This window comes from Thunnus maccoyii, chromosome 21 (assembly GCF_910596095.1).
Source record: "Thunnus maccoyii chromosome 21, fThuMac1.1, whole genome shotgun sequence".
NCBI classification, from domain to species: Eukaryota; Metazoa; Chordata; class Actinopteri; order Scombriformes; family Scombridae; genus Thunnus; species Thunnus maccoyii.
The window spans coordinates 22,194,240-22,220,878 of record NC_056553.1 but is presented as its reverse complement, the minus strand read 5'-3'; the positions used below and the strand labels follow the sequence as shown (position 1 = coordinate 22,220,878).

General features: G+C 42.1%; 1 protein-coding gene across 6 annotated transcripts in view; it reads right to left on the bottom strand.

Annotated features, from left to right (window-relative positions):
* Positions 1 to 26,359, bottom strand: part of svila (supervillin a) — a 51,272-nt gene extending 24,913 nt beyond the window's left edge. Inside the window, exons 1-14 of one of the 6 annotated variants that reach the window (XM_042398826.1) lie at positions 26,123 to 26,359; positions 20,668 to 20,731; positions 18,721 to 18,812; positions 16,906 to 16,969; positions 16,644 to 16,786; positions 15,813 to 16,542; positions 10,164 to 11,054; positions 9,520 to 9,687; positions 8,754 to 8,788; positions 6,724 to 6,788; positions 5,915 to 6,051; positions 4,562 to 4,657; positions 3,781 to 4,099; positions 977 to 1,496 (exon numbers count right to left, since the gene is read on the bottom strand). In XM_042398826.1, the coding sequence (XP_042254760.1) occupies positions 977 to 1,496; positions 3,781 to 4,099; positions 4,562 to 4,657; positions 5,915 to 6,051; positions 6,724 to 6,788; positions 8,754 to 8,788; positions 9,520 to 9,687; positions 10,164 to 11,054; positions 15,813 to 16,542; positions 16,644 to 16,786; positions 16,906 to 16,969; positions 18,721 to 18,812; positions 20,668 to 20,731; positions 26,123 to 26,180 (3,382 nt within the window). In that variant the 5' untranslated portion in view covers positions 26,181 to 26,359. The remainder of the gene's footprint in view (positions 1 to 976; positions 1,497 to 3,780; positions 4,100 to 4,561; positions 4,658 to 5,914; positions 6,052 to 6,723; positions 6,789 to 8,753; positions 8,789 to 9,519; positions 9,688 to 10,163; positions 11,055 to 15,812; positions 16,543 to 16,643; positions 16,787 to 16,905; positions 16,970 to 18,720; positions 18,813 to 20,667; positions 20,732 to 26,122) is intronic. The other 5 variants (XM_042398827.1, XM_042398829.1, XM_042398831.1 and 2 more) reach the window with 5 other exon arrangements.
* Between the last annotated feature and the right edge of the window lie 280 nt (positions 26,360 to 26,639).

The following is a 26,639-nucleotide window of genomic DNA, read 5'->3' as shown; positions in this document are numbered from 1 at the left end:
GTTGTTTTTGTTTCGTTTTTTGGGTTGTTTTTTTTTTTAAATTTAAGATTTTGTCCCGTTAAAGAAAGCTAACATCTTGCAACCATTTATCACAAAATTCCTTGTACTTTTTTGTGGAAAAATTACATGAAAAACCTGATATATAAATGCTAAATGCTAACATGACAGTAATGATCATGACAACACCAACATGTTGACCATGTTTGTCATCTTAGTATAGCGTGTTAGCATGCTAACATTTGCTATACGTAGCACAAAACATGGTGATTTTCATCAGGTATATGTTCACCATCTTAGTTTAGCATGTTAGCATGCAATATTATGAAAAAAAAATCCTTGTATTGTTATGTGAATAAAATACATGAGAAATCTGATTTTTAAATGCTAAGCTAAATGCTAACATGAGAATAATGATAATGGCAATGCTAATGTTGCTAAAGTTTAGTGGGTATAATGTTTACCATGTTCACTATCTTAGTGTGTCAGCAAGCCAAAGTTAGTGAATTATCAGACATATTTCAAAAGATTTGTTCTTGCAGATACATGAAAACAGATTTTTACAAACATCTCCCTATATGCATAAAGCAATAATGCATAATAACAGTAATAATAATGATCTATATTAAAAAAAAGATAATGCTACATTAAAAATAAATGTAGAACTTCTGCAAATACATCAATAATGACTAAATCTGAAAACAGATGAGGTCAGTGTTGTATTTTCTAGTGTCAAAGTCTGATGTTGTAATAGTGACTGTGATTTATAAGTCTGCAAAGTGAGACTGATGTGAGATGATATTGAATAACTAGTGGAAAAGCGGAATATCACTTTCAAATAATGCAATTTGTTAAACTCTCAAAGAGATATCAATAGTTCACAATTGTTCACAGCGAACAAGTAAACTAGAAAAAAGTAAATGAACCTCTAACAAAAAAATAAACTGTTCTATAAGCTGAGACCCTTCTCTGTCCTCACCTCCACTGATGGTCCTGGCTGGGTAGTGTGCCTCCTCCCTCAGATACTCCCTCTGCTCCTGCCTCTCCTCTACCATGTGGCTCTCTGAGCTCTGCAAGGCTCTGTCTCTCCTCTGTCTGGCCAGCCACTGCTCCACCTCCACCACCTCCTCCTCCTCCTCCTCCCTCCTCTCTCTTCCAGACTGAGGCTGGGGCAGAGCTGCCTGCCTGATTGCTCCCTCAGGAGAGGCCAGCTTCCTCTTCCCTCCTCCCAGATCAGCTCCTTCTTCTTCCTGGGGCACTATCTGGTAAGGCTGCTTCTGCTGCTCCGCGGACTCCTGGGGCCTCCAGGCTGAGCTGTCTGCTTGGGGAGGGGGCAGAGACCTGTCAGAGCTAGGAGGGGCGGCCTCAACCCGGGCTGCTGCTCGGGGTATGTGGATGTCTCCGGCGTGGTCAGTAGAGACAGTGCCTCCGGCTCTCAGAGCAGAGGAGGATGATGAAGAGGGGAGATGTCCAAACCGAGAGCCGGCACTGTTTTGAAGCTGTGGAACAGGGAGGTAAAGAGACGCAGACAAGGAAAGAAGTGGGTCAGTCGGCCACAGAGGCTGAGAAACAGCTCGGGCAAAGTGCACACAGACATACACACAAAATTGCAGAGAATCATGCTGACTAATCACCGCCTGCCTGACTCACTGCACTTCCTGAGCATCAAAGGGCAGCCTATCTTGCCGGTCAGCATCAGCCCACATCACAAAGCCATGCCAGCTTACCCCCCTACACACAATGCATCCAGCTGTAGCCTAAAAACACACAGTCTGAAAATGACTTTACATTAAATACACGTGAACTAACCTTACACTCTTGTTGAGTAATGAATGAGAAGCAACATTTAACATCCATGGAAAGCGCAAAACTGTTGAGAAAAATCTTGCAATATCTTTTATATAAATACTGTAGAGTCCTTTAACTCCTTTAAACTTTTACTTCCATCTTCTTCCTCATGCTTACTCTCCCTCAAACAGTTGCTGGTTTCCAGTAAGCTAATGACAAATAGCTGCTTTCAGTCCATGTGGTGGTGAACACGAGTTGGACTGCTTTTGTTCTCCTCTCCTCCACCACAACCCCCCGCAGCCTCCTCACCGACACAGCGGGATGATGAGCACTGAGTCACAACTCACTCAGAAGCCGGGCCATGCACTGTACATTCATAATGAAATCACACAACGCGGAGATGGGCCCAAACATGAGATGCCATACACACAGCACGTGATGTTCACAGAAATGTATGGCCATTTCTGAGAAGTGCCGCAGCTGCGTCAGCCTCCACTGTCTCAGGCAAGTGCATGGTGATTGTTCAGAGGAACCTTACTTGTGGGTGTTCTACCGGTCTCTCACATAGCTCCTGTTCATCTCTGATGTCTATGTCTGAGGGCTCCTGGAGCAGAGACACGCACACGCTACAATGCTTGATTCATGTATTTTCTGTCTTGATAAAAGGAACGGATTATTTTGTACCGGCCTGACATCATTTGGTTTAGTACACATTTACTTATTATATGTTCAACACTTTATTTACTTTATATTTTATTCAGTTGCCATAGCTACTTCTGTCTAGTCTGTATCTATCTATTGCATGTGTCTGTTGTAGAAAAGAGATCCCTCTTGTATTGCTCTTTCCATTCCTCCATTTTTCCCCCCATTAAAGTTTTTTTGTGAACGTATCTTATTGTGGACTTTTCTCTTTCTTTTTCTTATTGAACAGTCTAAAGAAAGACATGGAGTACAGTAAGTTGTAAAGCCAAGTGTATACGGCATAAAAAGACATACTGTGGCCACAAAATGCAGCGATATGTTGAAATGACCCTAAAATTTTACAAACAAAAGAAAAAGAGACATGTTCACATTAGTGCAAAGGTGTCAGTATGCTTCAAATGAAGTGCTTATCGGTTCATGGGACGGCTTTTGAAACCCACTCCCACCAGACCTCTGTGACGGTGGAATTGGTCAATTGGGTCAATTACACTGACCATAGTAGTATATTCAGACCACAATCCACTTGTATTCTTGACTTGGAGACAAACAGTGTAACATGCTAGCATTATCAATTTAATTAAAAAGATATTTTCTTCTTTTAAAGAAAAATTAACATTCCACAACTACTAATTTACAGCATCACAAAATTCCTTGTAACCTTTTGTGAATAAAGTTAATGAGAAGTGCTAAATACCAACAAGACAGAATGATAATACCAGTGCTCATGGTGATGTTTAGCAGGTGTAATGTCAACCATGTTAACTATTTTAGTTAAGCATGCTAAAAATGTCTAATTAGCAGGATTCAATATCTGATGCACTGCTCCCTGTTGTTTCAGGGCTTTATTATTGACATTTGTTACAAGAAAAGAGTGAAATGTCGATGCTCTGTCACACTTATGTTGAGTAAACATTTATGCTAGGGAGAACTTCTCAGTGTCACATCTTGAGGCTGACTTATGCACACAGCCTTTAATAGACTTTTGCAGTTATCCGCGCTTCTGTGCTACTACTGCATCTGACGATTTTTGCAACTTTCAAAAACTGATAATCAGAAAATCATGACCATTTTACACAGCAATTGGCCATATGTACAGAGGTGAGAGGGTGGAGAGTTATAAACACTTTCCTGTTAGATGTGGTCAGATGATACTGTACAAAGTAGTTTGTTTCAAGCATATCCCAGCCTTATGGTACACAGAATTACAATGAGTAAGTTAAGATTCAAACTTCAAGTTAACTACATACCTATAGAAAGAAAAGAAAACTGTTAATCATCCTGCTTCTGCCCCACCTGCTCCATATCTCCCAGTGTGATGGGTTGCGTCTGGTAGCGAGCGTTGGCCCTGCGCTGGCGTGTGTCCCCTCTGGTGCGAGTAACCCTGCTGGGAGGCTGAGCCAGCCGGTTAAACAGCGCCATCTTCTCTGCCAGGCTGAGGGTGCAGAGGTCAGGCTCGTCCTGACTCTGACTCTGACTCTGACCCTGACTCTGGTCTTTTCCCTCCATTTTGGACACCTGCTTGGAGCCCTGAGCCTCCTGGGTTTCCTGCACCTGCCGGGCCTCCCGCGCCTGCTCCCTGGCGGCGGCGTTCTGCTGCGAGGATGCCTGCAGGCTGAGGGGAGGATGACACCCAGTAGACAAAGAGGTAGAAGAAATGGAGACTTCTGGTAAGCTCATGCAAGCTAGCAAGTGGCATGCTGCGTATCAGGCAGCTTTGTGGAGATAATTATGACAAGGACATCTAACAGAAGTTTAAACCTTCAGCTTAAATGTGTTGTTACACATGCAGGATGAGTCATGCCCACTACAAACAGAACTGTGACATCAAGTGGAGTTGAAGTCATATTGGTGTAAAGGTCATGTAGTTTCCTCCAGTCACACAGGAGGGCACCAAAACGTCAAAAAACTGTGCATTAGGACTCTATTCATTACTTAAAGGAAAACCTCATAATACATCAATACCACTCTGACAACTATGCTGTGGTGAATGAGCAGCATTCAGGGAAGATCAATCATGTTAGTCACACACTGGTAGCTCGGTGTGAGCGTTCGTGCACACGCATGTGCCGTGTACCTGTTTGGTGGGAGAGTACTGCAAACTAGGGTGGGGCTAGGGACGCGTGCTACAGCAGTGTGAACAGTCACCGTTTGTGGCACGTGAGAGGGGATGCTACAATAGTCAAGGACAGGGACATAATCACACACACACATACAGATAGGTGACAGAGAGAACACAGGTGACAGGGGGAATGAACCAGATGACCTCTAGGTGATGAAGAAAAAGGGTAATTCAAGCAGACACAAGAATATAAAAGGATGTCGAGGTGTTCAGAGAGATGGCTGGAGGCTTAAACCAAAAATTTCATTTCAGTATTCATGGAGAATTTCTCACAAAAATGAAACTTTGAATCACTTCCAGGACAGAAAGGGTGATGGATTATGTTTCAGGTTGACAAAGTGAGGAAATGTTGCTACATCGAAGAGCTTGTTCATAAAAGTTTCAAATACTTAGAGGGTAGGTTCAAGTAATCCAAATTCTAAAAAACATTTTGTCTCCCTTAATCCCACTGGTGTCTAGTCACTGCAGATAGTTTATTAGTCTTAGATTTCTGCCTCCAGAAGCAAGTTGCCAAAAGCAACTTGTCTTTCCACAGTTAGTGTCACCTTTTACTATGAGTAATCTGGGAAAACTAAAAATCAAACCAATCTGGAAGGTTAGATACCAGTTAAGGTAAACTAGAATATCTATGTTTTTCTTTTGGTGAACTGACCCCTTTAAAGCACCATAGGTGTGCTTGATTTAAAAGAATACTTGCCATTTTGGGAAATACACTTGACAAGAGATAGTGATTGGATGAGTTTAGACTGTAAACAGGGAAACAGCTAGCCTGACTCTGTCCAAAGTTCAAAAATATACCTACTGGCTCTAAAGCTCACTAATTCACATGTTATGTCTCATTTGTTTAACTGATACACAACTAGAAATATAAAAAGAAGTACATTTACTCAAGTACTGCACTTAAGTACAAATTTGAGGTACTTTACTTGAGTATTTCCATTTTATGCCATTTCCCACTACAGAGGGAAATATTGTACATTTTATTCCACTACACTTATTTGATAGCTATAGCTATTTTTTTTTCAGATTAGGATTTTACATTAAAAACAAATATGTTAAGCTTATAAAATACAACACTTGGACTTTTACTTCTAAAATTGCAGTATTTTTACATTGTGGTACTTTTACTTAAGCAAAGGATCTGAGTACTTCTCCCACCACTGATCGGGAGTTACGTGCTGTATCTATTTTTTGGCAAGGCCATTGACTTCCAGTTTTCCAGTGTTTATGCTAAACTAAGCTAACCAATTTCCAAACATGTCAAACTATTCCTTTAACTTACTTAACAGCATTAAATAAAAGACTTACGTGGCAGCGATGACCACCTCCTCAGTGGTGACTGGCTGAGTTCTGGATCGGTCTTGTGTACGTCTTAGCCTCCTGTCTACCGCTGCATTCCTTGACCGCGGTTTAGGAGCTCCACCATCAATGCTCTTCTCCAGCTCCTGGATGGGAATGTTGGGGTAAACATGGAAAATCATTATAAATCACTGTAATATGTAAGTTCACCTTAACCCTAGAATAATCCCGGGGGAGAGTTAACTCTGTTGCTCTGTGGTTGGGTCAATACTGAAACATGAGTACAAACTTTTGACAAGGGAATTTTTGCATGCAAAGAGACAGAGGGTTTGATGACTGAATTGGCTACTAGCGGAGATGAATGTGTCATAAAATTTGCATAACTGTGATTAAAGACAGATGACTGAGCACATTAAGATCACATCTGTTACCAAAGCTGTTTGGAAATTTAAGTATCGACTGAATTGAGCTCAAGCAATCAGGACTACAGAGCATGCTTGGGGTCGATTTCACACATGTGCAGAACTGAAATGTGTTCCAATAAAACACTTGTTGTATAGTTCGTGTAGTCTGATCCACGCTTGCGATGAAACTAAATCATTTCCAAGTTTTTAGCTCCTCGCAGTGACGAGAGGGCAGAAAAGAAAAATCAGTCCTTGATTAGAAGCACATTTTTCTGGTGCTTAGTGTCCAGAACCAGCATGTGATCAGCTGACATACTGTATGCGGTGGAAGAGGAATGCTCACTCACCACCTGTATGCATGTGCGTAAAAGGTCAAAGAAATGAGAGGACAACCAGGCTGAAACTGAAGCTCACCCTGAAGAGAGAGCGCTTGGCTGCCACGCTCAGCTTGGCCCGGTCATCTAGCTTCTCTTCATCAGCTACAGTGAGAGAGAGAGAGGCAGAGAAGAAAGGAAGCATGAAACCAAAACGCACAGAGCACAAAACAAAAACTCTTGATCTTATAAGTCTTGTGATCTCTCTTTTTTTTATTTTGTCCCTGTTTTATGATTTAATTATGATGCTGTAATGTATGTGCAGAAGTGTGTTCATTCTCCTGTTCTGATTAATCAAAGTTGTAAAAAAAAATAATCTAAGCCTCCACGGTGTTGATTTTGACAATGTCTTGTGAGTTCTTCAACATTATGGATGATGCAATACCAAATCTCTGGAGAACTCCTTAAAATACAAATAAAAAAGGTACAGTGCATACTCCTTGCTTAAAACACAACTTTTTACAACAAGTAGACACAATACATTTATTAATTTTTTATTTTTTTTTTAAAGTTTTAACTGTAACACCCTCTTTTGGGCAACTTGAATTATACCAATACATAACAGCAAATGAATTTTGGAGTGTTGCACCTCAACTGTGCAAGAAATGTTTAATCTATTGTGATACAAGAAGACTTTCTTTCCCTTGAGCAACAATTGTTAAGTGTAATGTAGTAAAAAAAACCTCTGATCACCATCATTGTGTTCACTTCATCATTAGACACCATCTGGCTTCATAGCTGGGAGCAAAGATAAACCACCAAACCTGTGACTGGCGTCATTGGGGAGACTATGCAGAGCTAGACAGGTGTGAGAGGCACGATTGCACTTGCACTCACTCACACACACACACACACACACTCACTCTGTGTGTGCAAGACATCTCTGCAAGACATATGACATGACATCATCAAACAACTATTCCCTTTGACTGACGCCGCTGTGCTGAGCTCTGCCCCCTCTAATTCTCAGTACAAAAAGCGGCCCGGCTGAGTGTGTGCTTATAAAAAGCAGATGAGTTGGTTCTGCCCTCTGTGGAGCTGCGCTGTTATGCTACTGTGAGCACCAGTAATGACTCTATAAACACCACTACAAATGTTGTGCTTTCCTGTTAAAAAAAATAATGCTTTAAAAAAGGAGATTTGAGTCATTTGGCCTCAACCCTCACGTCTATTTGTGGAGCTTTGATATAAGGCTGCTGGAAAGTCACATTTTATTCATTTGTGGTCGACTTTAACTGTGAGGCTCAAGATAATCATGTCAGTCATGTTGTTTTTAATCGGCAAATGTCCAATCTAGATATTATTCAGCATAGTTGAAGTACTGACCTTTGAACAGATGATATCCCTGACATACTGCGAGTATGATTCAGAGTAGGTTTAAGTGGTAAGCAACAAAACTGAAGCATAAACTTAATGAGATGCTTTTAACATCACCGTGATCTCATCAACTCTACTCGTCCAAAGACAAAGGGCTGATGAAACTCAATTTTCTCAGAGAACTGTGGTAATATCTGAGAGTTACGAGTCCTCCAGTTGGGTTTTGGTGACATTCTTACCCTTTAAAAGAACTTAAATATAGTGTGAATGTTTGCTTTTGTTAGCATTAGCTCATAAGTCAAAATTATACCATAAAACTAAAAACATACTCCCCATATGATTCACTATCCCCAAACATAACTGTAGCACTTTTCACTGCTATAAATATGCCACCATTCATTATGCAACTGCAATCTGATTGGTCAAACACATAAAACAGTAATGCTAATAATTCCACTAAAGCTAGCTGTACTTAATCCATTACTTAACACACATGTAAGGAGGGAGGCTACAGCAGCTCATGATCTGTACTTCTTACTTGATGTATGTACACTACATGTGTTTGTGGAAAAAGTGTTTGGTGCAATAAATCTAAATGTCTATAACCAAAAAACATGCTTGCATTCTACCTATTTATGTCAATGTGTTAGTGTTTTATGTCCACTTACTGCTACAGATATATATTCTGAAAATCAAGTTCTATCCTAAAACTGTCAAATCTTTGCGAGTCACAGTAAAAAGAAAACTACTTACCTTCAGTGGAAACAAACTCTGAACTCACACAGGACCTTCAAAAAGTGCAAAAAAAGAAAAAGATAATCAGTAAAACCTGCAAATATCCATGCAACAATACATACCTGATTATTATCAAAGGGTGACGAGTTGTTAGGAACAGGAGCGAGAGAAAGCTAGGGCACAGAGAGAGCTGAAGAGTTTCAGTAAGAAGCAGTCGTTTATGGTTTGGAGTATGGAGTGTTAGGAGAAGAAATGAAAAAAAAAAAGGGAAACAGTCGGTAAAGCAGACTAAGCTGGAGAATTAGACAGCATTACAGAAGTCTGTTCAGCTCCATGGTCTCAGGGAGTGATTACCAACAAAGGCCAATTCATGCTTTCATTGGTATGGTCACATGTGATGACCACTGCCAAGGCCCAATCAGAGAGACCTTTGGCCTTTAAGCTTCCCTGTTTGCTAATGTTGTTAAAGCGAGGGGCAAAATCAAGGATAAAGTGAGTGTGTCCATGTACATATATGTATGCATGTTTGTGTGCATGTTTGTGTGAATGTTTGTGTGAATGTGTGTGTCACAGCAATCAGCCTGTGGTAAACTATGATCCAGCTTGTGGTATTAATCTGATTATGGACTTAATGCATACTATAGAATTATTTATTGTATACTAAAAAGCAAACATTTATACTAAAATTACCACTGTGTGATGATTTCCTTGACATGCATGATCATATGGATATTTTATAGCATTCTTCACTCTCAGCCATGCATTCCTGAATCCAGAGCAGTACCTATCAGTCTCCTGGCGCTCAGCAGAAGTGATGGGCTGTGTCCTAAACCTCTCTGAAGTCTTTCTACTCTCCCCTGGATAGATATACTGTCGGGGCCTACGCCCCTTGTCCCTCTCCCCTCTCCATGGGGCCTCGTAGCCTGCAAGTGCCCTTTCGCCCTCCATCTCACTGGAGAGCCCACACAGGAGAGAGACCAACAGATAGAGTACCCAAAGGAAAGAGAAAATACAGTGCGGTGAGGGAGAGATAGAGAGAGATGGGTAACAACAATGGAACTGTTAAAAAACAGAGGTGAAAAGTTTGAATATTCAGTCACACCCCTGGTTTTTAAGCCAAGTATGTGAGCATGACCAAGCAAATTTATTAGCGGTTAAGGCATGTGCATGTTCACTGGCCTCCCAGAGAAGTCACAGTGCCAGTAAAGAACAAAAAACAAACATCATAGGAAGCTTAGAGTTAGGCAATTAATGCATGAATGCCATTTCTACTGATTAGCAACTGATAGAATCATTGCGCTTTGATGTTAACGTAACACCAGACTTGGTTGCTTGTTAGTCATTCAGTAGCAGCCCATGTTAGGTAACAAGCATCAGTGTGAGTTCCACAGCAGCCAGCCAGCGAGCATCGGAGGTGCAGTGTCTTACTTTGCAACGTACAGTTCAGACCTGCGGCTGGTTGGGGGGGTGGTGGTGCTCTCCATGTAGGAATGTCTGAGCTGGGCCACAGACACTCGTGCGTCCTGGTGACTCTCTCCATTACTGAAACCTTCACCCTCTTTGACCTCTCGGGGATCCTGGGCCTGCTGATGCAGGTTCCTCTGACTGGGCGCTCGTGGACCTCCAGCATCTGACAAAGAGCGGTTCAACACTGTGCTGGAGGTGGAGCTTCCTTGGCCTGCATGTGCCGCTCTGGGTTGGATGTGGGTGGTGGCCACCCCTTTGTGGATATAAATGGCATTTTCGCGCTCTCTCGGCCTGTTCTCCGCTGGTTGCAGATGGGTGGTGTGCTCCGTGTGCCTGGGCGGCTCAGCTGTTTCCTCCCACCTGCCTCTGCGTCCTCCTCTTACAGGATCTTCTGTCTCAGCCTGCAGCCTGGACATCCCCAGCTCCTCTTCCCCCCTTCCTCTCCGTGGATCGTCAATGCTCCTCTCCCTGCGGCGGATCTCTGAGGGCAGTACTGCTTTCCTACTCTTCAGAAGGCCCTCTGTCTTCACACCCTCTGACTCCTCAGTCTCTTCCTCCTGCTGTTGCCCGGCTCTGGTTGGAGCTCCAGAGGTCATGGACAGGTAACTGGGATAACCGCCAACTTCTTGTCCTCCTGGTGGCCCAGATCGGGTGATCTGAGACTGGGGGTGATGGTGGGGTTGGTGGTGAGAGTAGACCTGCTGGGGGCTTGGAGGGTCTGTGTGGTAGCGTGTAGAGGTCTGGGACGGGTGTTGAAATTGTCTGCGGTACATTGGGACGTCCGTAACGTTTCCCAGCTCTGGGCTCCTCTGGCGACCTTCCTCCCTCACAAACCTCTCCCTAACTCTGATTCTTCAGGGAGACAAAGTGTGGGTTAACATTTGTACTACATGAACATACACAGCTTAATTGTCTTCAGCTCAAAAAGATTACAATCAAAATTGGCTTACAAAACAAAAAAAGAGCAAAACACAGCACTCAACTCGTACTCTTGACCATCTCTTGTTATTATGCCTATTAGCATGAAGAGGGGAACTGATTCTGTGCTTTGTTTGATGTTAGAGCTGGGTATTGAACCTCAATACATTTTGAGTAAGATCAGTAATGCATCTGTAGAACAGAGTATCAAGAACTGTCAAGTCAAGTCCATTTTATTTATTCAGCCCAAAACCACAATTCTGCCTCAAAGGGGAAATACTGAAAGTTTTCATTGAATGCTTGGTCAGATTTTTAGCCTTGTTTGATCAAACAATGATTTAAATCCTAGTCTAAACTAAGTGTTTACAAGAAAACTCCACAGGGCATCTTTAAATGCTGATGCACTGCAAAAAATTGGTAGAAAAACATGTTTTTATTTTCATTGTCAATTAACCCTTAGGATCCTAGGCTTTTTAGAGGATACAAAAGCCTTAGTAAATAGTCAAATAAAAACAGCTAATTTTAATGAATTTCGTTATTCCTGTTGATTATTCCTTTGCTTACTTCTATTTGGGATACTCATACTCTAAGTTTTGGAACTACAGTCTATTTTTTAGCCCATATTTGTTCAAGTTTTGAAAAGATTTCACCCTGAAAAGGCTGCTGAATTAGCTATTGGCAGTTCCTGTTTGCACTTTAACCATGGATGTACAGATAACTATAACTGCATTACTTTTGATACTGAAAAAACTGCCAAACATGATGAGTTTCAGCTATAATTGAAACAAGCGAATTTCAGCCTAGGTACCAAAAGCTCATTGTGTATTAGCACTGGTATTGAACATATTTAAATGACACCCAGCTGTATTTGAGATAGCATCTACCTCACCTGATTCTTGATAAATAAATAGAGAGTGGCAGAGAAAAGGAGAAGAGAATCAAAGAAGAGAACAGAGTGGAAGATGCATACTTTAAGCATAAGCCCCAAAACTACAGTCAATGATATAAAGCCACTGTTAATCTTGGAAAAGAAACAACACAGCAACTTCACTATTTGTTTTATCCTGCGTTTATTACATTATGTTTAATACGATATGCTGCTTAAATTAAATTTTAACACAGGGATTAAATTGAACACAGCAACATGTGCATGGGAAATTAAGTTATGGTCTGAAGCCAAGGGAAGTTGAGCTTGTGACAATGAGGATGAGGATAATGTCAGCTGACTGTCAAAGCTCAAAAGCAGAGGTTCTTAAACACGCATGTCTTTCAATCAGCTCAGGACCCCCGACTCAGTAAATGTATTTTCACCCTAAAAGATAAGGTAATTAAAAGAGAGAAAATATGGTGATGTTGTGGGGAATAGTACTGGGTCCTGTCCTGATCTGTGGTTTAAGAAGCACTGCTCATAAGGCTTGACAGGTTTTGCGAAATCCAGCCGAATGGGAACATGGCAAGTGATTTTGGGGTGAGACACGACCAGCCTGGTTGTACCTCGACGGCCAGTTGATGAGAGAGTGGGTGTCGCCCTCAGCATCAGTCTGGAGGAACCAATCAGTGTTCATTTTCGCTCTGGCACTGTACCAATGGAAACCCGGTGGGAGATGTGAGTGAGTGACTATGTGAGTGAGTGAGTGAGTGAGTGAGTGTGTGTAATAGTTTAGATTCAGCTTTTTTTTTCTTGGTGCACACACACAGACACATAACTGCATTACACACACCACTGACTTCACATTGAGCTTGACCAGAATGAGAATAGGCTTGGCCACCAGCAGGATCCTGCTAAGAATACAAGTTCAACTCTCTGGTGAGACATTTCATTGTTATTGTGGTGTTGGGAGAGGCATCACATGCAATGAAATATGAATAATAAATCTCTTGTTTAATGTTTATGAAATGAAGAGAAATGGCTACAAAAACACAATATCTCAGTTTACTTATATTACGTCAGATTTGGCCACAGACTGCACTTATGTTATCAGTGCATCGTTACATCTAGAAAAAATGTTCACTAAAGTCAGAGTGAGGTCTTATCCACCGAAGCAGATATTCAGAGGAAATGCCATCTAACACCACCAGAGCCAAAAGACAGATGGGTCATGCTGGGCCTCTGATGCTGTATAAAGACAAATAGCTGGAGTTGTTCTGCACAAGCCTGGGTTCAACAAAATCAAGGAGAAAGGTCCTCTGCCATAAATACAGAAAGGGTGCTGGGAGGAAGCAACATATCTGCATTTCACAATGGCAAATATAGGACTTTCTATTTAAGACCAAATTAAAATCAAACAACACCAAAAGGTATACATCATGTGAGCATAACTGAATAAAGCAATAAAAAGGTTTTGTTTACTCTTTTCTATGACTAGTTTAAACCAGTAATTTTAAAATGCATGCTACATGCTGTCTTTTGTTATGCTTTTAAAATATCAGGGTAATGATAATGACCTACAGTCTCCAGGCGGAGAGCTTTTCTTTTCCTAGAAACTCTTAATTCTGTGCTTGCAAGCTGCTTCTAAAAAAAGCCTGGATCTCCCAACTACACTACACACAGCTAATAAATGGACTTTGAGGTGAGATTGTTTTGTCAACTGCTGTTTCTAAGGTCAAGATTGAGCTTAGGAACTCTAGGGCAAAAGTGTGACTTTTGTTCATGACATTTTATTATTGCTCAAATATAACCATTCATGTCAGACTTGTCAGACTGAAAATTGTTAAGGACCAGGAGATACCCTCAAAAGACGGAACTCTCTCCTATTTGTTTCTTCCCCTCAGGCCTCACTGGGCTTGATCAGGCCCAGCTGTGGGTCAGAGATGTGACCGTGGAGTCACACTGAGCCACCCTTCCTGCACCACCGACACACACCCAGCCAAGTTTTGAAACCTGAGAGAGGGACTGAGGAAGAGAGAGTGGGGGTGATGCATACAGGAACAGAGACCGATAGGGAATGACAGCCTGGTCGGGTGTAGAGTCGAGAACACATCTTATCTGTTCGTTAGCAACAGCAGACCATAAGGCCATAGCCTGTAGCTGACCTGGGCTCGACCAGCTGGTTGATGCATTAAAAATAAGGAAGAGAGATATACAGTAAAGAGGTGCATGTGCTGATACTATGTATTATCAGCACTGGAGCCAAAACACTCCTTAGTACTCATCCTCTGCAGCAGATAATACCACTTACTTTTTCATACAATCCCTTTACGGTTATAAACATCTGCTGCTGTCTGTCTTTCCGATGCCACAATCAGATGCTACTAAGTATGAAGCAAGGGCTCTTTGTCAGCGTGAGCTAAGTATAATTTAGATTTAATCTCTCATTGCTCAGGAAACTGTGTGGCTTTTGCCAGGGCCAAAGTTGAGCCAGGGTAATAAAAACTACACAAACAGGACTAAACTTGTAATAAACTAAAACTATTCTCTAAGGTAGCACTTAGTGCTCTGATCAGCACTGGTGAACTTCAAAGAGTCTGTAGGTGTTTTAAGACCTGTGTTGTTTAGTCCGGTTGCATTAGACTCTTGTTCATTTTCCTTCTTGGTGTGATTTGTTTGGCCAGATCTGGACACCGCAATCATACTTGGGTGCGGACCAAAACAAACACAAGCCCCTTTTGAGGAAGTGGTCTCAGTCCGGATACAAACAAATTCTGCAGTGGTTTGTCTGTAGGGAGAACACGATCCAACCTCGATCTGACCCAACTAAAAGGCCTTCTCTGTAAGTTTGAGCTAAAAGGCTCATGTAGCCAGATGCAAATGAGCTGGGATATGGATGAGCGAAATTTGTAGTCGCTAGCAGCTAGCCAGAGAGTGTATCGAAATCTGAACTGGACTAACAACCAAGTACGTTACCTTGATGGGACCTTCTTCAGAACCTTCTTCCAGTGTTTACATTCTCATTCCCACCCCAGACACAACTAACCAATGACCGGAGTGAACATTCTCATGTGGAATTTAGTCCTGCATTTTGCTTTGCTTGAATATTTTTGTTTACTCATCCGCTGATTCAGACCACAGCAAACCACTTATAGGTTTGAAAACTCCTGAGGAGCAATTCTGTTTCAGAATGTGGGATTAACTACATAGCCAGTTACTTCATCCAAACAGCCTCTGAAATAGCTCTTAGCAAAGAGTTCCTTTTATTTTTTATTTATTTTATTTTATGTATAAACACAAACATTTTGTATTAATCTCCCTGTTTTCTGCAAGCCCAGCTGTAGGTCTCAGTGGGACTTGGCCTAACTCAAGGATAGTTCCAGAACAAGCTCAGGTTGCCTGACCTGGTATGAAACCACAGTCCTGCCAACAGGTTGACCTTGGACATGCATGACCGAGAAAAGGGACAGAGACAGAGATAGAGCATGGGAGGGTGAGTCAGTCAGACGCATAACGCTGTCACAGCGAGTCAATCTTTTAAAAGACAATGATACAGCAGTGTTCTGGTCCACGTGGAAACCACGTTTGAACCCTGTGTATATGAATTTGAAGGGAAGCTGGGTCCTGGGCCCTAGAACAAAGACGATCTGCTAATGAGATATCAAATACACAAGTTGAGGAATGATCATTTTTCCATAAAGACTTAATATGTACTCTACTATGTTTGAGATTTTGTAAAGCCAGACAGAGAAAACTACTTGGGGGACAATTATAGATCAAAAAAGGTTAGGCCAAAAAGGAAAAAAAGCATCAAGATCACTCACCCCTGTCTGCTGAGGATGTTGTGGGCCTGTTGCTCGATGAATAGGTCCCCAGGAGACACACCATGTTTAGGTGAGGAGAGGGAAGCATGCCTGCTCAGCTTCGGTGAACTGGGTGGCACCCCTGTGACTGAATAGTCCTTAGCAGGCACCCTAGCAGTGGAGGACTGTGATGTCACATCCATGTATGAGGAAGAGGCTGGCAGCTCAGGAGGAGCAGCCCTGCGTTGATTTTCCAGGTTCATCAACCTCTCTCTCTCTGAGAATGAGTCCACTCTTACTCTACCCATCTCATAGCCTGGGTCAAAGTGGCCTTGCTGGGGCACTGTGCGTCCTGCCCTTGGGCTAGTGGCAGAGGTGCTGTTGTAGGAACTCAGGGTGATGTCTCTCCCTTCCTCCTCAACTGACTCCCCTCTATTACGTCTCTCTGAGCCTTCAAACTCTTTTTGGGTGCGAGTGTAGCGGGAGGGAATATCCACATCTGGTTCGTGATCCAAAGAGATGCCATAGCGCTCAGCTAGCTGCCGGCGCCGCTCCGCCTTGTAGCGGGCAATGCGTTCGGCCTTGGACTCCAGCTCCGGGGCACTGTTGGTGGAGCCTGAACGGTAGACCGGCTCTGTGTGGATGGAGGACTGAGGATCGGGCCTGCATCGAGCTCTGGACTGCCGCTCTGGAGCAGTCACCTGCATTTCTGGGCTTTCAAATCCCTCCATGCCATACCGCTGGACTGTGACTATACAGCAGACAAAAGAACAGAAAGCAGTTATTTGGTTATTCCTATACAAGCACACAAAATAAATAAAAAATACTGCCTCATTACTCTACATGTCTCACCACCACAGGGCTCAAAGGGGTCAGAGGCCCTGGTGTATCGTGGTGTATCCTCCTCCAGAAGCCGGTTGGCCACCAAGCTAGGCAGCAAAGATGGATGCACCTCGCCTTCTATGCCCTCCAAGCGTCGAGCAATACGCTCCTTTCTACACACACACACAGGCAGGAAGGAAGAAGTAGTCAGCCTCAGACATGTTATTATCCTCCTTAACATTATCATTATCAAGAACGCTTGCAGCCTTTTTATACACAATCATCACCTCACCTGTTCATTTCCCAGTCACTTGCGCTTGTGGTAATGCCTTCAAATCGTTTCCTCAACTCAGAGACTAAAGGGAGAATACATAAAATACTTCTATCAGTAAAACAAAAAAAACAATCTCTCAGCTGTGCTGTCTTATGAAAATAAAAATACTGTTCCATAAAAGACAATTATGGGTATTCACAGGCATTCTCACAATAATGCAGGTTGTAAAACAGCCAGCAGTTTAGCCAGATTTTGTAACCACCTTATTTTTAGGTAAACCTGAAAGTGAGCACAACTGTAACAATGCTAATAATCCTTCATTGCTCAGTAAAACCATGAGTGTGCACAACTATAGAAAGTATGGTAGATTAAAGTTGAACCACAAAGTCGGTCCCCAGGAACACACTGGGGTATAGTTTTGGTGTAGTGGCCACAGTCAGTATTGCAGGTCACATGACACACGCTGGCCAAAAATAAGTTTGTGCCATATACAGCCACAGCAAAAGAAACTGCTGTGAAACAGTGAATACATTTTTGAAGCATCATAAACACCCTGAAAGTAAAAAAAAAAAGTTTGAAAGAGTCTTTTCAGTAAATTATGTGTGCAGACAGTAAACACAAAGTCAATCAGCTCAGCCAGATGAAGATTATTCTGTGCATGTTCTATGGGTCCAATAACGCAGAAGCCCAAAGGACTCAATGATACTTATTAAGAAAAACGGTATCCGACATGACGGCATGGATTCACATTAAATACACCTTTTTTGGCAGTGTCATTATAAAATTAAGTTTCCACCATCAGTTACATTCATTCAGTTGCAGTTTTTAGGGACACAGTGATCCCTTGTGTCATGTTACATCACAGAAAAACAATTCCAAAAAGTTCCATGCAATGAAGTATACAAATCTCAAATTTTGGAAAAGAGAGTGTTGGTATCAAAATGGTATTTGGTATCAGTAGATAGCCAGAGTTTAGATAGCCAGCAGTTCACTTGTTGCTGCTGCTGCTGAATGGCTAAACATGCTGCTCACACTATGTTTGCTCCAAATATTTGTGCTTTGTCTGTTGTGGCACTTCACAATCACCACAATCTCGGAACATATGAGACAAACTGGTTTTGAACTGCCCGTGGAAAGTATTTGCTCCGTTTTATGTGCGTGACTACAGTCATTGTACACAATGCACCTGAACTCCTCCTATGTAATCACTTGCTGCTGATCTGCTAAATGTGCTGTTAACACTATGCTTTCTGTCTAGACATGGGGTAAGAATGTCCATTCTTGATCAAAAGCTCTGTTTTTGCTGTCTACTTTTCTCTTTTTAGAGCACTTTTCTCTGACTTGTGTCACGCCTCGTCTCTGGTCTCTCCCTGACATGCTTGTTTAATTCGGCAGAGCCCTGAAGTTCCGCCCTGCAACTGCACAGAGAAGAGCGGCTCGCTGATCACTGGTTTATTCAAAGTTTATTAATATTAAACGCATCACGTGTCAAAATTGCACCAAAACACTGCACTCCCTTGGGTCCCCAGCCAAATGTGGAGTCATTTGGATGAACAGTTCAAGAGATACGTGAAGGACATACATACAGACAGACATACAGACAGAGATTCCTTCCTTTAGTAGATAGAGCCTGTCAAGACAATAAAAACTGCAGTCATATTGTACAATATGTGAGGACTGTTCTTGTAGAAAAACTGATTTAAGACAAATCTGGACATGAATCCACCTGGCAAAGAGGCTGCTGTTGCACAACAGCAACTTTCATAAACCCTGAGAAAAGTGACATGGTGAGGGTCATCTGCAAGCAAGCACAAATAAAACTTACAAACTCACCTTTGGGGAGATTGGACAAGAGACTAACATCTATATCCTTGGTGCTTTTGGCTGGGTCGTCTTTTTCGTCAAAGGAGAATTCTTTCTGGAAGCTGAGGGGTGCAGGAAAAATACCAACTGTTATTGAAACAGGGCTTAACTGTGGGAAACTGGGTTTGTTTATAGACTGACAGTGTAAGCAGTTGTAAAGGGCTCACTGAATCAATCTGAATTTGATCAAATAGTCCAAATAAAATTCTGCTTGGAAACAGGATAATTTAAATGACAGTCAAGAATCTAGTTAATCATCCAATAGATTATGGAGGAAGCTACAAAAACAAGCAATCAATCATACAAACAATACATTTTGGTATTCAATCTGTAAATTTCATCATGTTTTGAATCCCCAAATATTTATCTTGAAATTATGAGGTTTTAACGCTGATACACCCTCCTACACAGATGCACAACAAATCTCTCTCTCTCAGAAACATACTGAAGTCATTTATGGATTTAATTCAAAACCACAATGTTACAAGACAACTATAAAAAAAAGAACTGGCAGTAGATTATTGGTGTGAAGAAACAGTCAAGAATTGGGAAAATATGACTTTGTGGTTTTGTCCATTCCAGCAACCACAGAGTTGTGAACACACTGATATACAAAGACATTGTAGATCCTTCTCTATCATAACAGAATCAGTTTTCATGACAAAATATTTTCCAACATCTGATTCCTACATGACACACTCAGAGTTTGGCATCAAATTGGAGTCACTATGCCTGATGTCCTCACTGCTACTAAAGGAAACTTCATAGATTAGAGGCTAACATGTAGGCCTGGTGGAGTGTTTGACACCCAGCCAACAAAATGATGCTGAGCAATCCTGCTAATTCTGCAGCAGGGCGGTTTTACACTGGCAAGCAGCTAAGTGAGCTTATCTTTTACTATCTCACTAAGCTTGGACACTTGACCTGTTCAAAGCACCCAAGCTTTGTCTGATACCTTGTCTGTTTATTTCCGCAGTCAAAGTATTACACTACGGATGTGTTTAACAGATATCTCTATTCAGTATTGTTTTCGTCCCAGATAGGACTTAATTCCTGTCAAGGAAACCAGCCTTAAAGTGAGACTATGTGTCTTTTGAAAAATAAATAGCACATTCTTTATGTTACAAATAAAATGCTGAGTTCATAAGCAATAAAACGTACCCTTGCTCAGTTCAACTCGTACAAGGGTTTGCTGTTAAAGTGTTAAGCATTTACCATTATTCCATACCACTTATCCTTTATCACTTGTGGCTACAGGGACTGCTATCTGGCAAAGGTTACCAAGTATTGCTATATATATATATATATATACACATACATACACACACACACACACATTTCTACTATTGGTGCATTTGTTTTCTCTGCATTTGTTTTCTCTTATCCTCTTTGAAAGATCCTCTTAGACTTTTAGGTTGGTTTGTGCAGGACATTGATCGTCCTTTTCTTCATGTCCTTTCCATCTTTTGCCTTCAAAATCTCATCTCTAGTTCTTTGTTCAGCAGATTCCCCACCCAGTCAGATCAGTTGCCACACAATGTATTTATACAGAGAAGGCAGTAAAAGAGGGTCACCCTTCTTGGAAATGATCTCATCTCATCCGTTTATGGTGCTTAGACTAACATTTCAAAATTAAAGCCCCCATGTGTACAATTTTGTCAGTCTTTTGTTTTGTTTTTACGATATTGTCAAGACCCTGGACAGAGATGTTGAGCCATCTCATCTGTGTTTTGATGAGATTGTATGCTAATATAACATTTTTGAGTGCATTGTATGGGGGCATTCAGTCTCTTTTGGGTTCTGTTCCTTTAACCTCACCAAACTAAATGAGAAAGAGAAATAGAAAAGTTGGTCACAAAAAAAAGGAATGAAAACATGATGAAATGTGTAACAACCATGTCTTTTTGAACATCTTACCTCAGAGCTCTCTTCTGTAGCAATCTGGGATTGCCAAGTTTAATGGGGGTGTCACTCCCAAGTCCTGAGAACATAAGAAAAGAGTGTAATATTTAGTCACATCACACTGTTCACAGACTGACTCCAACTCTGTTCATTAAAACCTGAAACTGAAGGCGCTGCTGTCCAGACACACACTGCAACTCAGCATCTAAAGGTGAACCAGCCAGTCTGTCTGCAGGTCCTTGGCACAGAACCACATTAATTAAGTGGACTTCAACAGAGAAAACAAATGATGTGGAAAACAATAATCTGCCTGCCTTAATGAATCACATCAAACAATAAGTGATCTGTAGAGTTAAAAGGCTTGCAGCTCCCCCAACCTCCACCCCCACCCATCCCCACAATTGCAACAGACACACAAATCATTACTGCGCATACATCCAGAGACACTGACTGTCTCCATCTTAAGTATCAGTCTGTGTGCCGTGAATGAGGTCATAGCTCAAAGCGTTTGATAGAGGAGTGACTGTCTGTGTGTCACAGGCGCTGTAAAGTCTGATCACACGTCAAGGTTGCCTTGCAGTGCAGCTGGGACGATGCCAGGAAGAGCCAAGCACATCATTGTCGCTGGGCAGCACTTCTATACCCGGCATGAATACAGATAGGGGACAGCATGAAGAGACAGAGAAACCATACTGTCCAATTCCTAAAACCACACAAACACACTATTATGAAGCTATGTGATAAATCTCAATTAGACACGAGAGTTAACAAACCTATTAAAGTCTGGTGTCTATTAGGAAAACGGCCAAAGTCAGTAAACGAAGAAAAAACAGGACATAAACACCTGCCTACAGAGAAATATAGCCTCATTACCAAGAAAAAGACATTAGTGGGTATTAAGCATCATAAACAGTCATGCAAAGAATGCGGGTTCTGTAGAATATCTCTTTAAAGAATGTCTGCGTCTGCTTTACTTATTGACTCCAAACCTCAAACGTGCAGTTTTGGCTGCCCTGGACCTAAGAATGGCCATAGCTGTGCAATTTTGGGACAAACATGTGGTCCCACTTCCATCCCCTCTAAGTTCACCTCAGGGCTGAGTGACGCCCCAGCTCCCCCACTGCTCCACCCAAACTCCTAACCTCTCCCCCGAGGCTGCCCACCCCTAACCCCCCATTCCAGATCTGTTAGTCCTTATTAAGGATGTTTGGGTTGATGCTTTAAATCCCTCCTACTTAAGCAAAACATAATTTGAGAAGAAAGAAGGCTTATTTGGAGAGAGCAGTATGCCTGGATGTGTTTGGGGATAGTCGTGTATTGTTTCAGCTGGGCGGAATATAGCTGGTGAAAACACGGCTCATTCCTTGCAAGCCTTGAATGATAATCCTGGTTATCTAAGCTGATTGTGTTTTCCTTTGACAACAATCCAAAGATTAGGTTGACACCATTCTAGTAGATATTTCAAAGTACAAAAAAAAGTTAGAGAAAACCTGAGCACACATCTTTTCTAACTGAGACAACAACATATTACGCAGCAACCTCAAACACTTACCCATGTGTTCATAACAGATGAAAATCTCATCTCTGTGAGGAATTGTCTTACTAAGAATTGAAAAAAAGTATCTGCTACCAGAATGAGTCTCATAAGCCCCAGGCAAACAAAACTTCCTCTGCATAAATTAACATATAAATTTCAAATATAAATATTTCAAATGTATCTACTTATCCTAAATTGACATCTCAGATCTAAAACTAGAAAGAATAAGTCACGCTGATTCCCGCAAATTTTGACACAAATTGGTTGAAGGACAAAATAGAACCTAAGCAGACTTGCATGAGAAATTCTGGTATTTGTCAACCTGTTTCTAATTCTTATATTTTTGGCCATTATAACAATTAGTCACAATAACATTTCACTTGCCATGACCTTTGTAGGCTTTGAAGTTAGCATAGGCACTACAGATCCACTTACTTGACAACTTAGCAGGTGATTTACCTGCCTTTATGCATGCACACCGGTCTGTTTATGTTAATGTGAAGCGGCTATATAGCTTGTGTGCCTGTTAGAGAAGTAGCAGAGGCAACAAGATGGCTCTTGTTTGCAAGTTTCAAAGTTGCAAAAATTAAATGATAAAATATAGTTTTAAAACCATTATACAATAAATGAAGACCTCCAGTTGTGGCTAATTGGGATGCAATTCCTGTGCAGTTTTCAAGCTACAGCTTTCCAGGGGATAACTTTCTTTACTTCTAGTAAAAGGACTCAAAGAGTGTTTGATATGAATTCTGCTGAATTAAAAAGGTCTTTGGAAAGCAGTAAGAGGCTCATGCTCCTTGCCAGAGGCCGTGTTTCCCAGATCTCTACAATGCAGGTGGCAAGTAGAATGTTATCATGACCAATACTCATAAATGTCAAAAATGTAAAAACACACAAGTTGGCAAATACCAGAATGTCCCTTTAATTGGTATTTGAGTGTGAAACAAAACCAGATGCCAAAGTAAAGGTTAATTAGCTGCTAGTGTCAAAATAACAAAAGTATTTGTCCCTCGGGGGGGCAGCTGTCTGAGGCTTTTGTAAGGTCTAACGTTATCCAAAACCCAGACCTGTATTCCTTTTACACCTCATACAGCCTATATGTAGCGGCATGTGAGCCATCAGGGGCGACCCTTCAGAAAGCCCAAGTGCCCCAATACATTCATCATTCCAGACACAGGCATAAAAACCTTCACAATGATCACAGATGTCGCAGAGCCTTTGATGCTGGCTGTAATCTACAGAAAAACTATGGTTGCTATAGCTGCAAGGGAATGTGTTAGGAATTCCTCTGCACCGTGCCCTGGTGTGTGTTGATGAGGCTGTAAAAGCGGCTTGACACTGATAAAACATGGGGATAAAATGATTTAATGATTCAGTGGAGGGTCATTCAGGCTCTGAAGTGAGGAAAGCCTTTTATGTGATGGTATCAAAGGTGTGAAGCACAAAGAATGTATTACACTGTCTGTACACAAAGAAACAAAGTTGTCTTTGGGAACGCTCTGCTCCGATAAACTCAACTTTCACTTAAAGCTAAGGTCAAACAGGTTAACTACATTATTAATAACTGGGGGCCCAATTTCAAGAAAATTTGAGTAAGTACCAATCAAACACAGAGGCTTACTCCAACATCTTAAAAGGTGCAGTGTGTGGAATTTAGTGGCATCTAGCAGAACGGAATTGGCAGAAATGGAATATAATATTCATAAGTATGTTTTAATTAGTATATAATCACCTGAAAATAAGAATCGTTGTGTTTTCGTTACCTTGGAATGAGCCCTTTATATCTACATAAGGAGTGGATCCCCTTCCACAGAGCCCGCCATGTCGCACCGCCATGTTTCTACAGTAGCCCAGAACGGACAAACCAAACACTGGCTCTAGAGAGGGCCTCTCATGTTTTTCGCAAGGTTTGCGGCCACTGTACGTTGTCCTGTATGCTTGGAAGGGGCGGGCGGCTGGGGGTGGGGTGTGGTGTGGTGGGGTGGGGTGGGGTGGGGGCATTCAGTTCCTTGCAATCTGCAACCTCATCGCTAGATGTCACTGAATCCTATACACTGGTCCTTTAACACACAAACACACCCAGAGTGGTAACCAAAGAGGCATCAGGGGCTGAGCATATGTCCAAATTGAGATACAGGATTAACTTCGATGCCTGGGATTACAGCAGGCCCAAAAGGAAATGTGTCACTCTTTAACCGTCTGCATTACATCACACTGTGTATGTGTGTGTGTGTGTGTGTTTGTGTTTGTGCATGCATAAATCTCTACTACTCCTAAAGTTGCCCACCTACTCTGCCTTCACCCTGCTTTCTAGGAGAATCAAGTTGTGACTAAAGCCTCACTGAGAGAGGCTTAAGAAGTAAAGCATTGAAAAACAGATGGGGAATCAGAAATTAGGTAAGACCAAGACTACAAACAGTGGACTTAACAAAAGGATGTGACAATAAGCCAATTATGTCTTTAACACTAATATCAATGAGTAGTATACAAGCAGCTCAGTCTCAAACTGAATCCTGTGAAGGAAACTCAGGGCAAAGGACAGGTACGCTGGCGTAGCTATGACTTAAACTCCCAAACACGCTTCAATACACAACCCCTTCCCCCAAAAGGTCTCCATGCTCACATAAAAGCCTGGAACTGTGGGCCACCTGTTGTGGATTCCCAGCCAGTTAAGCATGGAGAAGCCAGATCTCAACACTCACTTCTCACTCACAAAATATTACAGAGAATGGTGGGAATTAGAAGCATTTACAGAGAAACAGACATGGACCTGTGGCAAGTCAGCACTGTATAATCAGTAGACGCACAGAAAGGTTGGTTACACTGGGGCTGGATGACAGATAAATGATGTTAGATTTATCTCAGTAACCATTAACGTAAGGAGAAGTATGAAGTCATGATATTTCCTTTCTCATGCTGACTCACCTCTGATGTGTTTGCTCTGATTAATGAACGTAATGAATAAAAATAATTGGCGTGTCTTCATGAAATAGAAGCTCTAGAAGCTCGGTGACACAGGGACTACTCACAGGGCTAGTTTATGAATTATTGTAGCGGTTGAGCTAACAACATGCTAGCAAACCAAGAATAAGCTAGTCAGTCACAGTAAGTCTCCTGGCCTCTTTCTAGTGCGCCATTTACTCTCCCCTGGCATTTTATTCTCAGGATTTTACATCATTTCATTCAATGGAGAGTTTTTGAAAAAGGGGGTGAAACTAGCTAGCTTACTCTTGTCTCCTAACTGTCTAAAACTATGCCTCTTTTGTGGAGTGGGGGTAAAATAAAAGTGGATGGTGCGACACAGCTAATAAGCTACGATAAATTCATTAATTTAAGCATTTTGGACTCAGGACTGTCGACTTGAACCTGACGCAAAAATTTCAGATTTACTTTGCTCCCGCAAGTCAAACTATTGAAATTAACAGATTTCATTGCCAATTTTCGCCATTTTAAAAAACTGGTGTGACCAGCCCTTTAGATTTTTTATTATAAACTGCAATGAGAGTAAATTTAGGTCGTTAAGACATTCATAATGTCGCTCATCCAGCCCCAGTGCACACATACACAGCCATGAAGGCAACAAAGTCTGAGAATACATCCATACATGCATCTACACTTTCCTAACTAAGTCTGAGTCCAAGTAGCTGTGGGGCTCAGAAATAGTCGCCTCTCTGAAACAGCAGCCTGAACTGTTAAGAGTCCCTTATCTCTGCTTCGTTGTGTCCTTGGAGGCTACAGCTGCAGTGCAAGGACAGCTGGCTGGAAAGCAGGACAGTGAGCAGAGAGGAAGGGAGTCTGCAGTTTGTTGCCTGCCAACTCCCAAGAGCTCAGATTCCTAGCTCCACAACACGAGTAACCTGTCCCCAGCTCTCAGCCTGAGCTCCAAATCTCAGCTCTGCCCCAAGCTGCAGAGTCCCAAGTCTCTGCTCTTACCTTGGCTGCAAAACTTGACATGACTCAGGTAATTTGAGATCCACGGGTTCCGGTACATTTTGGCAATAAAGTCAGGGGGAGAGGATAAGACAGGAAAGAAGTGAAAGAGATGGAAACACAGGGTAGAAAAGAAGGGTAGCAGAAAGGCAGCTGCGCAAGAGGTGATGCAGCTACAAAAGCAGTTTGTCAGTGCTCTGGGACAGGCAGGGAGGGAGAGAGAAGGGAGTCAGGTAGCGTTAGAGAGAGGCAGAGGAGGGAGGGAGGGAGGAGAGAGAGAGAGAGCAAGAGAGAGTAAGAGTGAGTCCCAGCCGCAGTGCTGGTACAAGCAGAGGTGGTCCTGGTAGGCAAACAGAGGAGTGGTGAAGCTGTGGCTGCAGCTCTGCCCCTTTGATATCCACTCCTCCGCTCTGGTTCCTCTCACTAGACGAGAGCTAACCAGTGCCCACTACAACAACAACCTGCAGGGCTAAAAGCTGCTCAGAACTGGGTAAGCTCATTAACCAAGACAAGCAAATTA